Below are 14,170 nucleotides of genomic sequence, written 5' to 3'. Positions count from 1 at the left end.
TGGGGATTCAACTCAGGCAGTCAAGCATATGTGGCAAACAAGCCGGTTCACTGGCCCACAACTGCTTCCTGGGCTTCAGCTATTTACCACCTGGGTCTAATGGAGAGGGCCTGAGGGCAGGCAGTGCGTGCTAGAGGCAGGTGTGGTGGAGACTCAAGCAAAAGGCAGCTGCAGAGTCTGTCAGCATCAGCTTGTTAGGCAGAGAGCATAAAGTGTGCAGCCAGCTAGAGTCAGGGCCCTCTTCATTGTCACTGAGCGGCTGCCAGCCTCTGTGTCACAGGTACAGAACACTGCAGTGGTCAGCATCCATCCTGGGGGATCCTGGCTTGTTGGTTTGTTCTTGCCGTCTTACATAGTATAGCTGAATGGAACTGACCTGTATGTCTTCATGACACACGGCCTCTGGGACTTGGAGTTTCTGATAATCCACTGCCCTCACTTCACGACTTTTCCTTGTGCTAGAGAAATTTATAGTCTTCCTGTATTTGTGGAAAAGGCTGTCTTCTGTCTTGTATCCATTTGCCAAAGATTTATCTTTATTTTATGCACATGGCCGTTTTGCCTGCTTGTATGTGTGCACACACGCACGCACAGCATAGAGGCCAGGAGAGGGCACTGGATCCCCTGGAAGTGGATTTATGAACAGCTGTGAGCCTCCATGTAGGTGCTGTGAACTGAACCCGGGTCCCCTACAAGAGCAGCCAGTGCTAGTAACTGAACCACCTTTCCAGTTCCCTGTTGTCCATGATGTGAAGTCTAAGTTCTCTCATCTCCTTTTGATGGGACTTCTGCTGTCTCTGCCTGCCTTCTGTTGTCTATTATGTGCTGCAGAGGCAGGCACCATCACAGCTGGCTTCCCCATGCCCACCTCTGCTCATGGGCCTCACCTTTTCTGGAGTGCCCAGCAGGCTTCACAAAGACTTGAAGGGGGTGGGTTATGTTCTAGGAGGCAGGCTCTTCACTCTTCCTGTGAGCAGTTTCAGCAACTGCAACTGACAGCTGTGTTTCTCCCTCTGAAATCATAACTCAGAAAGCAAACCAAAACGGAACTTAAAGTTCTTTTAAATTACAATGATTTGTTTATGTTGTGTTGACCGTGCATGCCGTAGCATGTCTGTGGAGGTCTCAGGTCAGCTTGTAGTGGTTGGCTCTCTTCTTTCCACCACGCGAGGCTCAGGGACCAGACTCAGGTAGTCAGCTTTTCAGGTGTGGCAGCAAACAAGCATTTATCCACTGAGGCATCTGTGTCCCATCCTTTTATCCCCCACACCCAAATTTAAATACGCATTCTCAGTATATTCTTTAAAAAGCTTTGTGTCACTAAGCTTTGTTTGGGTGACCTTCTGGGATGTGGACACAGGTCTATTTTAGACTCTTAAGAAGGATGTCTCACTGTTGGTTACAGAGGCATGGTTTCTCTCTTTATTACAGCCATCTCTTGGCGTCAAGAAGCCTTCCAAAGCCCTACTCTTTGTGATCCTGAGCCCCGTGGGACCTTATTTTTCTAGTGGATCTTTTACTCCGGTGTCCCTGTGGGCCAATCCAAAGTACATCAGAGCCTGGAAAGGTGGGACTGGAGACTGCAAGATGGGCGGGTAAGTCGGTCCCTGTGTCCTTCCTGTATAGTGACAGTTGTGCGCTTTCAATGGCGGTGTGCTTGGTAGAGTTCACAAGCGAGTAGCTGTCTGTGGTTTAAGATTTAGCTTTGTAAACGTGTTAGTTGTTGGAGGTGTTGCTTGTGGCCCCTCTAAGGCAGCAGTGTGGCATGGGTATTGTGTCCCACTCGACCGGCAAGAAAGACGCAACAAACTGGAATCTTCCGTGGCAAAAGCTTTATTGCTTACTTCTTCAGGAAGACCTTGAACCGGGAAAATGGCGCCGCCTTTATAACCCGCAGTGTGACGTTTCAGCACCCCGATATGGCGTGACGGCTCCTGATTCGTTGCTCGCCCATCACCCCACTATTACACTCCGAGAATGGGAGTGACTAGGCGTGAGTTCACTCTTGCACCTGCGTACAAGGCTTGTTTACTAGTTAGGCACAGCGGAGGCCAGCGCCATCTTATAATGGCGATTGCTCGCGGCACGGCTCTCCACACATGGGCATGGAGCAGTGACTTGAACCAGGGTCCTTTCCAGCTAGAGACTGGCCCTGGGGATGATGCTTTCACTTGGCTCCAGGGAACCCTGTCTGGAAAGGTGACTATTTCACTGTCTGCTTAGCCACAGATGGCAGGCTCACCTGCTGTGAAGGGGCAGAGGAAAGCCCTGCTTTGGCTCTGCCTGGCCAGCCTCACCGGCCATCTGTAGCTGGCAGGAAACAAAAGAGGGTTTGAGATGTGCTGGCCAGTTTCAGCGTTGACTTGGCTCTGAATTCAGAATGTCCCTCGGTGGATACAACAGAAGGAGCAAGTATCACGGACTCGTCCCTGGTCTGAATCAACTGGTGACATACAGAGATGCTCCTGGAAAGTGACTTTCAGTGATGTTCTGAGAGGTTTAGGAAAGTCATTGCCCAGGGATAGGCCTCTGATATGAGGGCTGATGGCAGCAAGATGCGAAAGGTATCCCACAAGCCCCATGTGCTCCCCACCCCCTACAGAGCATTTATAGATGACCAGCTTCTCTAGAAAACTGTAGCTTGGGCGCCTCAGGTCAGCTTCCTCTGTCTTTGTGTATGCAACACTGTTGCGTCTCACCTGAGCGGTATTTGCTACAGAATTAATTCTAGCCTCCCAGCTTAGCAGTCACCAGCACTTGCTGCTCTTCTAGAGATCCTAAGTTAAGCTCTCTGCCCCCGTGTCAGCAGGCTGGCAACAACCTGTAACTCCTGCTCCCTGGGATCTGAGGCTCTCTCATGGCCTTTATAGGCACATGCACATGACACACACACACACACACACACACACACACACACACACACACACACGGAGAGTGCATATTTGTGTTACTGTTCATGTTGCCAGTGAGCAAGGCAGGGACTGAGTGAGCAAGGCAGGGACTGAGTGAGCTTTAGGCCTGCCTTATTCACAGAGCCCGTGATCTAAGAAGATAGTAGAATAACAACTTAATATTATCTCACCTCACACCTTGTCTGCATCCAGCAAGCTTCACAGGGAGGGGTGGAGTTAACACAAGCCAGCCTTCAAAGCAAGTGCTCTGCTTGCATGCAAGTCTGCGAACCATGCTCTTTCCTGGTACCCTTGGAGGCCAGACGAGTACTTTTAGGTAGTCAGGGGTTGCCATGTGAGTGCTAGGAACTGAACTGGGGTCCTTTGCAAGAGAATCAAGTGCTCTTAAGCACGGAGATGTCTCTCCAGCTTCTGCACCTCTCTTGTTATTGTTTCTTGCCATCTCTGACTGCATTCTCTAATATTTGGAATTAAACCCTGTGAAGTGTGAATGGTGTAGACCAGGGAGATGGCAGGGAGGTTAACCCAGAACAAACTCTGAGCAGTGTGCATGCGTGAAGCTGTTAATATGTATGCTTGGACTCCTAATGTGGAGTATAAATGTCTCCTCATGGGAGAGAATATTGAAGTGCCCCTCTTCAGTCCTCCAGCCCCTCCATTATTTGTATAGTCCTTCACGTCTTGTCCCCTTCTCTGCCCATGCCAACAACCAGGTTTCATGGCACCTGTATCAGTTTCAAAGTTGGTCACTCTTTCCCATTGCAAGTTGCTCCCAAACCTTCCTGTGGGGAAATGTGGTCTCCCTCAGTCCAAGGCTGTCCCTGGGCTATCATGGTGACATCGCAGTTACATGAAGACATTAATGCCACCTGCAGGGTGTCTTGACATAAGTGACTTGACACAGTCACAGGTTCTGAGCCTAAGGGTGTGGACATCACTGAGGGAGAGAATATTCTGCAATGGCTTTAAGGTTCCCAAAAGGTGCTTGGAAGCTAAAAGTGTGACTGCATCGCCTGACCATTTCCTGCGCTGACGTCATGTGTGGGCGTGGTCTCCAGTCATGTGTGGGCGTGGTCTCCAGTCATGTGTGGGCATGGTCTCCAGTCATGGGAAATAGAAAACCAGGTCACTTTGGACTCGCATTTGAAGCCACTAAACAGCGAGCGAGCGAGCGAGCGAGCGAGCGAGCGAGTGAGCGAGAGAGAGAGAGAGAGAGAGAGAGAGAGAGAGAGAGAGAGAGAACGAGAGAGAACAAAGAAAACAAAATGTAGAGTATTTAACTAAATAAGCCCGAGGTTGGCAGACTTCTCAGTGAGGCTTTGCCTTTCCCAACGATTAGAGGCCAAGCATGCTGAGAGTGGGTAGAGATGTATTAGCCTGAGTAGTTAGTTGATCACTAGGCTCATTCCTTGTAGCATTCTGAGAGTGAGTGGAGATGTGTTAGCCTGAGTAGTTGACCACTTGGCTCATACCTGGCCTGAGTTTCAGGTTAGTTCTCAAATCCTGTTTCCCCTCCTCCCTCTGCCAGGGCAGCATTTGTCTTTTAACATCCATGTTTGTCTGTCCTACAGGTACTTAAGTCATTTGTGTGTCGCGTGTTAATGTATGTGCCAGGGCATGCATGGTGGGTCAGAAGACACCTCATGGGACTCAGTTCTCTCCTCCCACTGCGTGGGCCCTGGGATCAAGCCCAGGTCACTAGTCTTGGCAGTAGGCTCCTTCACTGACTGAGCTCTTTTCCGGCCCAGGGAAGAAGTTTTTTTTTTAAAGGGAAGTGTTTTGGAGGAGATCAGTCAGTTTGTTGGAGCCTCAACCCAGGGTATAGCCTATGGTTTTCCCAGGCAAGACAATGTCAAGTATTCCTTAGCCAAATTATAAGACCACTAATTTTCCAAATTTATAAGTGGATTATAGTAATCTTGGGGGTTGGCAGAGAAAGAGAAAGACTCAGGTAGACATGCGCCTCCTGTCCCAGTGTCTGGAACAATTGGTCCTCCCTTCCCCCCGTTGGTGTGTCCACAGTGCATGTATGGAGATCAGAGGATAAATCGTGGAAGTGGGTTAACTCTTGCCACCCTGTGGGATCTGAAGATGTAAGGTCAGTAGGCCTTCGAAGGAAGTGAGCCATCTTGGCCACCTTCAAGTCTTAAACGCTAACTCTCTCTCTCTCTCTCTCTCTCTCTCTCTCTCTCTCTCTCTGTCTCTCTCTCTGTCTCTCTCTTCCTCTCTCTTCCTCTCTCTTCCTCTCTCTCTCTCTCTCTGTCTCTCTCTCTCTCCCCCTAGCAATTATGGAGCCTCCCTTCTGGCACAGTGCGAGGCCGTGGAGAATGGCTGTCAGCAGGTCCTGTGGCTGTACGGCAAGGACAACCAGATAACTGAAGTAGGCACAATGAATCTTTTCCTCTACTGGATAAACGAAGACGGAGGTAATTGCTCTTCTGGTGTCTTGACAGCTGATGCTGTCAAGAGCGCAGGGGGCGGGGACATCGAGGGCAGTGCGGGGCTGGGGACTATAGTGGCTGCTGTGGAGACCGCATCAGGGTTGGTTTTTATTCTTGTTTCTGCTGTTTGGCTTGAAAAGCTTGAGACTGATTTCAAACTGAGCTGCTGTACATATGGCTCAGCATGTAAAAGCCCTGGCTGCTCTTGCAGAGGACCTGAGTTCTGTTCTGAGCAACCACACTGTGGCTCACAACTGTCTGTGACTCTAATTTCAGGGGATCCAGCCCTCTTCTGGACTCCAGGGGTACTGCACCCATGCACGCACACACAGTGTATAGCCCAGGATAACCTTGAAGTCATTATACCACAAGGGCTGGCTTTGAAATGTTAGATCCTCCATTCTGTATGGCAAGAATATATGGGATTGTATCATACCTGGCTTGAGTGTTTTGTTTTTTGGGTTTTTTTGTTTTTGTTTTTTGTTTTTGTTTTTTTTTTTTTTTGTTTTTTTGTTTTTTAAGACAGGGTACCACTTGGTAGCTTACAGAAATCCTCCTTTGGAATGAGGTTGTGGGATGCTATAATTATAAACATGTGCCACTATATGTGGCTATCTTTAGCATCCTGGATGCTCAGTGCCTGCTTTGATAAGAGTTCAGGGGAAGTGTTGACAGTTTATGTAGCATCGAGTGAAATGCCATAAAGCAGGGAACAGAGCAGACCTGTGTCGACTGTTAGCATTTCAATAGGTGTGCAGAACTTAGGAACACAGTTTTAGACCTGCTTATGATTGTAGATTATTTATTTCATGGTAATTATAGACACCGAGAATGTGCAACGACTTCAGGGGTGTGGCTGGCTGTTTACATTTCTAACACCAGCATTAGGAAGTGGAGACAGGCAGACCCTGGGAGCTCACTGACCCATCGGCCTCCCAGACAGGGTGAGCTGCAGGTTCAGTGAGCGAGGCTAACTCAAAAATAACATGGAGAGAGCTAGAGGAAGGCACTCAATGTTGTCCTCTGGTTCTGCATGTATGCACACACACGTGTGTGCACACACTCCCTTGTACATGTGCACACATGCTTGAATGAACAAATGCTCATACACATGTACATATGCTCTCTCTCTCTCTCTCTCTCTCTCTCTCTCTCTCTCTCTCTCACACACACACACACACACACACACACACACACACGCACGCACACGGTAAGATAATACTTCCATGTACAAGTTCCCAGTCTTGCCTTCGGTGACCATTAAAGAACTCATTGCTTTGCGGTAGCCCCCTCCACACCAGCTTCATTTTGCTGTCGAGGTGGGAAGAAGTGATTCAGCCAAGGTTGCATGCAGCCCTGCGTGCTGATCTGAGTACAGGCCTGCCTTATATTCCATCTGAGGGAGAGTGAACAGCCTGCCCTGAACTTGATCTGAGCACTTCTGCTTGTGTTCCTCTGGCCCTGGGCATGCGATTCTGGGAGATGCACCAGGCACCTTCTTCAAAGTCTGCTGTACTTGGAAATGTAAGAGAACCAAATTTATGCTGGAATTTGGGGGATTTCAAACTAGAACTTCACATAAACATACATTGGAAGTGATGGTAGAGAGAAGATGGCCAGTGCTGACTTCTGTGTTCAGGAGACATCTTCCTCTCTAGTCACTCCTGTCCTGGTCCCCACCTACCAGCACCACAGATACAAATAGGGACATCATTCAGAAAAGGCAAAGTCATTATTTATGGGAGGTGTCAAGGACTTAGCCACTATCTACGTCATAGCCATACAAGTTAACCAGACACTGTCCTGCTCAAATAATTGTCCCTTATCCAGACACAAGTCACGGGACACGCTTACATGGCAGGTCGCAGTGGGGATAAGTGGGTTTGTTTTCTGCCTCTTGCAAAATATATGAGGCCTTACTAAGAGTTAGATTTTATAACTTTTGCCCAAGCCAGTTTTAGTTTCAATGTGTTTCTTCAGTTGGGGTGTTTAGCAGGCGAAGGGGGGTTGGAGAGGATGGGTCAGGATGAAAACTTCAGTTCCTAGCACCTATACCTGGCAGCTCATGGCTCACAGCTGCCTGTAACTGCAGCTCCGGGAGATCCACAGGCACTTGCGTACTTGGGCATAAAGTCTCTCTCTCTCTCTCTCTCTCTCTCACACACACACACACACACACACACACACACACACACACACACACACACACACACACAATTAATAAACAAACGGTTCCTGTCTCTTTACCCATCTTCTCTGTCTCATTGATAATCTAACACCATGTAACAGAGAAACCTCCTTCGATTCTCCTCCTTGGAGGATGAAGATGGATCCCACAGAATGCAGGACAGCAACCAACTGCAACATTTGCAGAGTCACAAGCCATGTCTGTGGGGCTCTGTTTCCTCCTGGGTGTTCTGGAACTCGCTCTGGCTCCTGGGAGTGTGTTGTGGTTGCAGAGGAAAACGAATACTTCTCACCCAAATGCTATCATGTAGCCGGCTCTGTCTGGGAACCAGGGGACAGATGTCCCATGTCATCTGCTCTGTCTGGGGACCAGGGGACAGATGTTCTATTTCTTGACCTCAGGCTGGCGGTTACAGCAGGAGGCTAAATTCATTCCATAGAACAGCCTTTGCGTGTGTGAACACTGCTGTTTGGGTTTAACTCGGTGTTGTCGGAGAGCTACGCTAACTGTAAGAAAGGTCTCTCTCTGTGTGAAAACTGCACACACACACACACACACACACACACACCCATGCATTTCTCTGTCTAGCTAACGAGTTATCCCAAACACATTTATTTTAAGACCATAAACACTTAACAAATGACAAGTACCCTTGGGAACATCGCCAGTACCAATCTCTTCTTTCTAAAAAGTGATTTTCAGAAAATAAATGGTCCCTGCTGCAGCCCAGCAAAGAGAATTCATTCATTCATATTTTAAAATTAAAAAATACTTATTATGGAGGCTGGGGAAATGGCTCCACAATCCGTGATTAGGAGCAGTAGCTGCTCTTCCAAAGGATCCAGGTTCAGTTCCCAGCACTTACAGATCTGACCCTTTTCTGTTCAAGGGCACTACCTGCATGTACCACACATTCCCATATACCTCCCTAGGCCAGACATCGTGCAGAAACTGGGGCATACAAAGATGGAAACCATCAGAGAGCAGGAGAGATTCTAGCTCCACCCCGTCCTGAGACAGAGAGAAGCACTAGGGGAATAGATGCGCTTGCATCCTGAGACAGAGAGCTGTAGTCCCAGGGCTGGAACACTGCTGTGGGATCCGAGCGTTCTCTCACAGGTCTGGGCAAACATACATTTGTTTCTCTGGTAAGATAAGGATTGGTCTGGGTTAGTTCTAAAGTTCCTATCTATATTCAAGGCCCTGGGGGAGCCCCAAAGCAACAGGGCAGCGTGAGCCCTGCAATAGCAGGGCAATTCCTCTAGTGCTTCTAGCTGGTGCTTCTCTAAGCATATTTGTGACATCCTCTGCACTCAGGGAGTAGGTCATGGACAGGTTGTCTGCTATAAGGTTCAGCATCTTTGTAAGGTGATATTTAAGGCTTGTTGGTCCACATTGCTAGATGCCAGTAGTGAGAAGGAAGGGGGGAGTTGACTACCAAGGATGACTTTTTAAAGATAGAACAGCCCAGACTAGTCTCAAATCTGATCTAAGGACGACCTTGAATTCCCAATTCTGCCTTCAATTCCCTAGTGCTGGGATTGCATCTGTAAGTCACCCACATCCAATTCATGTGATGAGGGGATCAAACCCAGGGCTTCACACATACTCTGAAAGCAGTCTACCTACTGATGTATTCCCTGAGTCCACCAGAGTGACTTGAAAGGGGGAGGGTTACCCAGAGCTTACAGCTGGAGCGCTGCGCCTGGCTTTCATGGTGGAGCGTTCACTTGGGGGTCTCCCGTGTAGTCAGAGTGGCAGTTCATCTCTTGAGACGGTGTTTGCATTTTTTCTCTTTTCTTCTTTTGAAGACACGAAGCTTCCCCTGAGCCCACTGCCTTCAGATCTCTGTGGGAAACTCCGGATCGCCCCCATTCATGCAGCACCAGTGTAGCTCGACCCACAGATGATGTGGGCTTCTGAAGGCAGTGTGCAGGCAGCACCAGGAGCAAGAACTCGTGTGTGTGTGTGTGTGTGTGTGTGTGTGTGTGTGTGTTGTACTGCTGTGGAGCTCAGAGGAATGAGAAAGGGAGGGTGTCTGCTCTTGTGTGTGCTCCTGTGGGGGTGTACTGCTGTAGAGCCCAGAGGACTGAGGTAGGGTCTTCTCTTGCTTCTTTCCACCTTATGTGCTGAGACACAAGGCCTTTCTTTCACTGAGCCCAGGGCTACTGGTTTGGCTAAACTAGTTGGCCAGGCAGTGTCTCCTTGTTTCTGTAGCACCAGTGTGAGCCCCCCCATCCAGCTCTTATGTGGGTGCTGGGATCTGAACTCAGGTCCCTGACAAGCTCTTGCTTGCCTCCAGTCATCTCTCTGGCTCAGGCTACCCAACTCTGAGGTAATGGGCTTCTCGCAGAAACAAACGCTTGGTACTCCCTTGGGTCCTGAGCAAGATTTTATGCGTGTTGTTATAGGTACCAATTAATTTTTATCTACTTTGGGAATAATTTTGACATGACTGCTCATCTTGAAGAGTATTTCTTAATTCTCAGTACTGAGAATAGAGTTCACTTTTAACTTATTTATTTATTTATTTATAATGTTTTATTTGTGTGTGTGTGTGTGTGTGTTGTCTTTAGCATGTGTTAATGCTCTCTATATAGATACCCTTGGCAGCCAGTAGAGGGCGCTAGAATGCTTGGAATTAGAGTTATACACAGTTGTGAGGGCCTGGTTGGTGTTTTCTCCTGCTGTGGGATCCCAGAGGATTGAATTCAGGTGGTCAGACTCAGGAGCCAGTGCCCTTACCCACTGTCATCTGTTTCTGCTTATCTAAGAAAATTTGTTGTATTCTCTCTCTCTCTTTCTCTCTCTCTCTCTCTCTCTCTCTCTGTGTGTGTGTGTGTGTGTGTGTGTGTAGGAATGTGCACACGAATGCAGGGACCATGGAGTCCAGAAGGGAGGACGTGGAAATGCCTCGGGGCAGAGTCAGGTGGTTGTGAGCCTCCTTATGTGGGTATGAGAACAGAGCTCTGGTCTGAGTAGCAGCAGCTGTTGGCATCCTCTGAGCTGTCTCTTCTGTTCTCATATGAAAGTGGCTTTAAGAATTGTCACTGCTGCGGTATGTTGTTAATGATGGAAATCTTGCAAGCATCCCTGTTTCTAATTGACAGAAGAGGAGCTGGCAACGCCCCCACTAGATGGCATCATTCTCCCAGGAGTGACCAGGCAGAGCATCCTGGAGCTGGCACAACAGTGGGTGAGTGCCTGAACAACATCCATGAGCCCAACAGACACACACACACAGATGTACACACAGATGTACACAGACATACACACACACAGATGTACATACAGACACACAGACGTATATATATACACACACAAACATACACAGACATACAGTCATACACACACATACACATACACAGACGTGCACACACATACACACACACAGACATACACACATACACAGACACACACACAGACATACACAGACATACTCACACATGCACACTCATACAGACACACACACACACACACACATTCACACACAATCCAAATGAGCTTTGCTTTGCAATGATAGCATACCCCATAGTTCCCACCTGTGTTATCTAATCTTTAAATCTCACCTCGAGCGAAGATCTCCTGAGAAGGTCTGTGTTGGCAGACCTTTTTAAGCAGGGAACCAGCTGGAGAAGGTGTCTTACTGAGGAGGGCTTCAATACTAGCCCCAGTCCGTGTGCAGGGTGCCTTCTAAGCCAGCTTGGTCAGACTGGATGTTTCCACCCCGTCTTAACTGCAAGCTATTCCATGTTGTGTTGATGACATATCCTATCCTGTAATGTATTCCAGTATTATAGGAGCTACAGATTTTTATTGATATATTAATATCAACGTAATATTAATTTGGTCCTGATTTTTTTTCTTCCCCCACTACCCCATTCCCATTGTCTCAGATTTCCACACATGTTTATTTTAAAATCAAAAACACTCAAAGAAAATATAAAGTTGTTTTCTGTGGATGTTCACATCCATGGAACCAAGGTTGGAGTTTGTTATTTGAAGTGACATAGCGTTTGTAAGGCGGATGTGGAGTAGATTGGCTGGCTGGCAGGGGTTCTTGGCTGGCACTAATGATTCATGTGTTCCAAAAGTCCCCATAGACCATGAAAAGGTTTTCAGGACACTGTGGTCAGACAGTCCTCATACACAAATGTTTGGACACACACATAATTTTGGAGTGGACCACAGTTTCTCTGGAAAAGACTGCAAACAGAGGCTGTAAGCTAAATAATCCTACTAAGTCCAGAGTGGACAAAACCCCAGTGCTGCCTGTTGGCTGGCACACAGTGGGCACGGCCTTTGCAAGCTGCTGGTTTAATTTCAACAGCTTGCCCTGTCCCAAATATGTTTGCAGTTGGAAAGATAGCTTCCTGACGTTCAGTAATTTCTGTTTTATTAAGAGAGTAAATCAACCGAGCACAGAAGGTTGCCGGACCAGGCCAGTAAGAGCCAGTTTCACACCTCTGGCTCTTGAGCCTGGAAGATAGGTTATTCTGGAGGATATTCTGGCTTTCCTTGTCTCCTTATCTGCAGCTTACTTTAAAGCTTTGTTGAAAATGCCAAGAGGCACCGGGGTCACAGCTTGCCGCACAGGGAGCTAATCCACAGACGAGCCCTGCTCTGTTGATGTGCAAGAGGGTTATTTTTCTGTTGCTTCTCTCCAGAACGCAGACCTCAACAGTTCTCAGTAAGGTTTGATGATTTTCTGAAACATGCTTGTTTAATAATTTATTTAACTTTAAACAAAATCACAACAGCTCTCACTGTAGTTGCTCATACAAATTCAAAACATTGGCTCCTAACAAAGAGCGATGACTTCAGCTCTCAGAGCTCAGGTTATGATTTTTTACTAATTTTGAAGGCAATCAGGTGAGGATTGTTTGGCCCTGGGAAAGCCCCTCCCCATCTGGAGCCCAAGCATCCTCACCTGTAATGTAAAGAGGACGTCTTCAGCATTAGAGACCTCGGCCCATGGTGGGTACAAAGTCAACGGCCATTCTCATACCAACGTCTGATGCAGTCGCTTGTTCTCCTCTATCATGGAAGACACAGAAAATGTGTTAAGTGCGTGAAGTGGTTCTTAGAGTCAGCTGCTTGTGAAATCCATGACAATGTGCACGCCCTAAAGTCATGACTGTGCGTCATGACTCCATGATGAATATCTAGACAAGTTCCTTTGAAAGCTGTGATTTGGAAGTGGGTTGCTCAGAGTGTTGGGCAAACACACAGTGTGCCCTTTCCCACTCAACTTGTTAAGGTAATCGCACAGTGGGCCCTTTCCTGCTCCCTGCAGGGGACCATTATGACACCATCCAAGTTCAGCCAGATCCAAAGACACACAGTGACTTTTTTTTTCTTTTTCTCTTTTTTCTTCCACCACTACCTCCTCCCCTTCCTCCTCCCCGTCCTCTTCTCCCTCCTCTTCCCCCTCCTCCTTCGCCTCTTCCTTCTCCTCCTCCTCCTCCTCTTTCTAACATTCCAAACAGGGTGAGTTTAAGGTATGTGAGAGACACCTCACCATGGATGACCTGGCCACCGCCCTTGAGGGGAACAGAGTGAAGGAGATGTTCGGCTCAGGGACAGCCTGCGTTGTCTGCCCAGTCTCTGATATTCTGTACAAGGGCCAGGTAAGAGAAGTAGTTTTATGTGCTCATCATTCCTAGCCCTTTGCCCAGGGCTGGTGATGGCGCAGTGATGGAGACGTTTATCATCCAGGCTGAGAACTTAAGATTTGGTCCCTGGGACCCACTTAGTGGAAGGAAAGAAAGTGACTTGCAAAGCTTACCTCTGACCTCCTCTCCTGCACTTGTCTGCACCCTCCTCCTACACACACACACACACACACACACACAATAAGCGAGTAAATGAGTGAATGGAATTTTAAAGATATAAACATTTACCTGTAATTGAATGAAGTCATAACGTGAGGGAAATTGGAGAGCATGGTCCTGGGTTGGCTCAAACATTTCACCTTCCTGGTGGTTTCATGAGAACTCAACCATGAGATCAAGTCAGCCCTGACCTTGGAAAATGTGTGAGCCTAACTTGGTCAGACTGTCCCCTGGTTCTGCCAGCCCGCTGCAGTAGGAATTAGGAGTGGAGCGGCCACTGAATGCATGCGAGGTGAAATTTCATCAGATGCCATTGCTGTTGTCAGGGTTCAGTAGAACACTGCACAGACATTTCAACACTTTCCCTTTTTTAATATTTAATAATTTATTTTATGTATGTGAGTACACTGTAGCTGTCTTCAGACACACCAGAAGAGGGCATCAGATCTCATTACAGATGGTTGTGAGCCACCATGTGGTTGCTGGGATTTGAACTCAGGACCTCTGGAAGATTAGTCGGTGCTCTTAACCACTGAGCCATCTCTCCAGCCCCTGCACAGACATTTCAAATGATGCCCTCTGATGTCCTATTATCTTCTTGCTACATTTGTCTGATTTTTTTAAAGAACAGATTTATTTGCTTTTATTTCATGTGTATGGGTATTTTGTCTGCACGTCTGTCTGTGCACCGTGTGTGTGCAGTGTCTGTGGAGGCCCTAACACTGCAGTTACAGACAACCATGTGGGTGCTGGGAATCAAACCTGGGTCCCTGGAGGAGCAGCCAGTGCCCTTAA

At 47.8% G+C, this 14,170-nt stretch overlaps 1 protein-coding gene across 3 annotated transcripts in view; it reads left to right on the top strand.

Moving 5' to 3' along the window:
* Positions 1–14,170, top strand: part of Bcat1 (branched chain aminotransferase 1, cytosolic) — an 82,323-nt gene that overhangs the window by 55,371 nt on the left and 12,782 nt on the right. For all 3 annotated transcript variants that reach the window (NM_007532.5, NM_001024468.3, XM_011241566.3), the window contains exons 6-9: positions 1,432–1,595; positions 5,196–5,338; positions 10,652–10,737; positions 13,031–13,171. In NM_007532.5, coding sequence (NP_031558.3) covers positions 1,432–1,595; positions 5,196–5,338; positions 10,652–10,737; positions 13,031–13,171 — 534 coding nt within the window. The remainder of the gene's footprint in view (positions 1–1,431; positions 1,596–5,195; positions 5,339–10,651; positions 10,738–13,030; positions 13,172–14,170) is intronic.

The sequence above is a fragment of the Mus musculus genome, chromosome 6 (assembly GCF_000001635.26).
Source record: "Mus musculus strain C57BL/6J chromosome 6, GRCm38.p6 C57BL/6J".
Classification (NCBI taxonomy): domain Eukaryota; kingdom Metazoa; phylum Chordata; class Mammalia; order Rodentia; family Muridae; genus Mus; species Mus musculus.
Note: the sequence above shows the minus strand (reverse complement) of the source record. Positions and strands in the feature narration are given on the sequence as shown.